General features: G+C 34.7%; 1 protein-coding gene across 1 annotated transcript in view; it reads left to right on the top strand.

Moving 5' to 3' along the window:
- LOC106529907 (poly(rC)-binding protein 3) overlaps window positions 1–2,657 on the top strand; it is a gene marked incomplete at its 3' end in the record, with an annotated part of 20,284 nt that overhangs the window by 15,242 nt on the left and 2,385 nt on the right. Inside the window, 2 exon segments of the mRNA XM_014025433.1 lie at window positions 1,401–1,532; window positions 1,768–1,896. Of these exon segments, the coding sequence (XP_013880887.1) occupies window positions 1,401–1,532; window positions 1,768–1,896 (261 nt within the window).

The following is a 2,657-nucleotide window of genomic DNA, read 5'->3' as shown; positions in this document are numbered from 1 at the left end:
CATTTACACACTTTTCCTGAAGATAGAAGTGTTTGTTGAATCTGACGTGACATGTTCGTACGAACCCTTTGTACGAACAAAAGTAAGAGAAATTTAGGAAAAGAATACGAACATGTTCTTGCATGAGGCCCAATGTGTAGCCCTCAAAGTTTGTGTTATGAATGGCCCTCAGCTACTTTACCACACCAAATTTTAGCTCAACAATTGTAATGATGAATAAATTAAAGATATTTTTAATTAGCTTTTAAAAAAATAATCAAAAATACAATGACGAAAAGAACACACTATGTCCTTTTCTCGCACTTCAGCATCTTCACCGGCCAATTTCCAGCTGGATTGTAACATGTAGGTCAGGAATGTGCTGATGCAGCCTTGCAGCATCCTCTGGAACTGGGCCAGAAAGTTGCTTTGATTTGGCCATTTGATCAATTGGACCAGGTTGAGTTTCTACACAACAACTTGCCAAATATTAAGACTCCACCTTATTTCTACGAAAGCTTAAAACAGCCCTCACTGACCAACATGATGCACAAAATTAAAAAAAATCAACATAGATTAACTAAAACAATAAATTCACAAAATACTTAATCTTATAAAAAAAAATAAACTTGCACAGTAAAATCAATAACTAATAGAAATCCAAGATGTTCTATTTTTAACAATTGCTTTATTCTTGTATAAAATGGCCTCCACATTTATAACTCAGTTTTACAGAATGAGCTAAAGTTTGGTAAAAGCTGGACACTAGGCTTGCACACTGAATATCATGTCATAGTAACACCATTTTATTCAGTGTAATATACTTGAAGATAATGAATTAGTCCTGGATACTGGAGTCTACTAAGGAAATGAGTTTTATCAATGTAAAAGTAAAATTAACTATTACAGATATTGAACAGCAAGAGGCAGAGACTACATCCTTGTGGTACACCAAACACAAATATGGAAATAACAGTCCCATTTACAGACAGTGTGCTAAACTTTGGAGTAGTATTAGCTGAGAGTCAACCACAACACATACTCCAAGTACTAATGGATCTTGCAATACTGGATAAGATTATACATAAAGCTATTTTCTTAGGTTTAACCAAAGCAGTTTTATGTGAATTACAGTATATTTGAGTTATGCTTGGTCTTTGTTTTAGTTTTTAATACTTATTTTTTCAACTGAGTTTGTCAGGAATGAGAATCGATTTGAATTTTTATTCATTCAGAAAAATATAGTTAAATAAATTTTACTGTAGATTTCCAGTCATCATTTCAATTTTCCTAAACAAAGGCAATTGAACAAGTTATGATTATTACCACGTCGTCATTGTAAACAAAAGTTTGTTCTCAACTAACTTACCTGTTAAATAAAATTTCATCCTCAAACTAAATTCCCCCCATTTCCTGTTTAGGATATAATTAACTCCATGAGCAACAGTCCGGCCACCAGTAAACCCCCAGTAACCCTGAGGCTCGTGGTCCCTGCCAGCCAATGTGGCTCCCTCATTGGCAAAGGAGGCTCCAAAATTAAAGAAATGAGAGAGGTAAGGAGGGCTTTTCATGTATGTATAATATCCAAACACATTAAATAATCCTAAGATTCCTGTGATCGTGTTCTCCTGATTATTTATTCATGGCTCATCTTATTTCAATATACCCTTCCCCTCCTGCATAACAAGCATGAAGCTCAAAGTTATTTTAATTTCTGCATATTTAGTTTGGAAAAAAAAGGAATCAAGGTCAATAAATGACGTCTTGTGGTTTCATGTTTACCTTCAGTCCACGGGAGCTCAGGTCCAGGTGGCAGGTGACATGCTACCCAACTCCACTGAGAGAGCGGTGACAATCTCCGGAGCCCCAGAAGCCATCATCCAGTGTGTCAAACAGATATGTGTGGTGATGCTGGAGGTACAGTAGGGAGGGGGAGGGGGGCACACAAAGGGGAAATAAAGGAATTTATTTTCTCCACAAAGGCATGAAATAGAAGACACAGAAGACTGCAGCTACAATGTTTTCAGATTAAAATCTCGGTTTTGTTTTGTGATGTTTTAAATTAAAAACAAAAGTTAAATTCTGACTGGAAAAATGAGCTACTTGCTAGTCTGAACGCAACCCAAACTTAAGCAAGCTGCAAATCTGTATACATTTTTTTAAAAGTTAAAGATCGATTTTGTAACTGCATGTCTATAAATGTGTTGTGCTGTTTGTCCCAGCAGATATGCTGTAGCTTCCCATCAGAAACATGTTGTAGAGAAGATATACAATTTCACTTGATCGTTTCTTTGCCATACCCTGAAAAATATGAATATGTGTATATCATGACTTTGTTTAGTACTGATAAAAAACATTTGTGTACAATTTTTAACTATGCTAACCATTATATACAAAATTTTCAATACCTCTATGCTAAATGTTGATCAGCTACCTAATATGGGTTTGACATGTTTCTGGGCCCTTTTTTTCTGGCATGAACATACAGGTGCTGGTCATAAAATTAGAATATCATGAAAAAGTAGATTTATTTCAGTAATTCCATTTAAAAAGTGAAACTTGTATATTATATTCATACATTACATACAAACTCATATATTTCAAATTGTAAGGGTCAGCTTACACTTCTTATAACAAGGTTATAAGAGTAATTTAATTAGCAAGGATCTCTTTTAATG

Source organism: Austrofundulus limnaeus, unplaced genomic scaffold (assembly GCF_001266775.1).
Source record: "Austrofundulus limnaeus strain Quisiro unplaced genomic scaffold, Austrofundulus_limnaeus-1.0 Scaffold474, whole genome shotgun sequence".
NCBI lineage: Eukaryota > Metazoa > Chordata > Actinopteri > Cyprinodontiformes > Rivulidae > Austrofundulus > Austrofundulus limnaeus.
The sequence above is the reverse complement of the archived record's forward strand: the minus strand, read 5'-3'. Positions and strand labels throughout refer to the sequence as shown.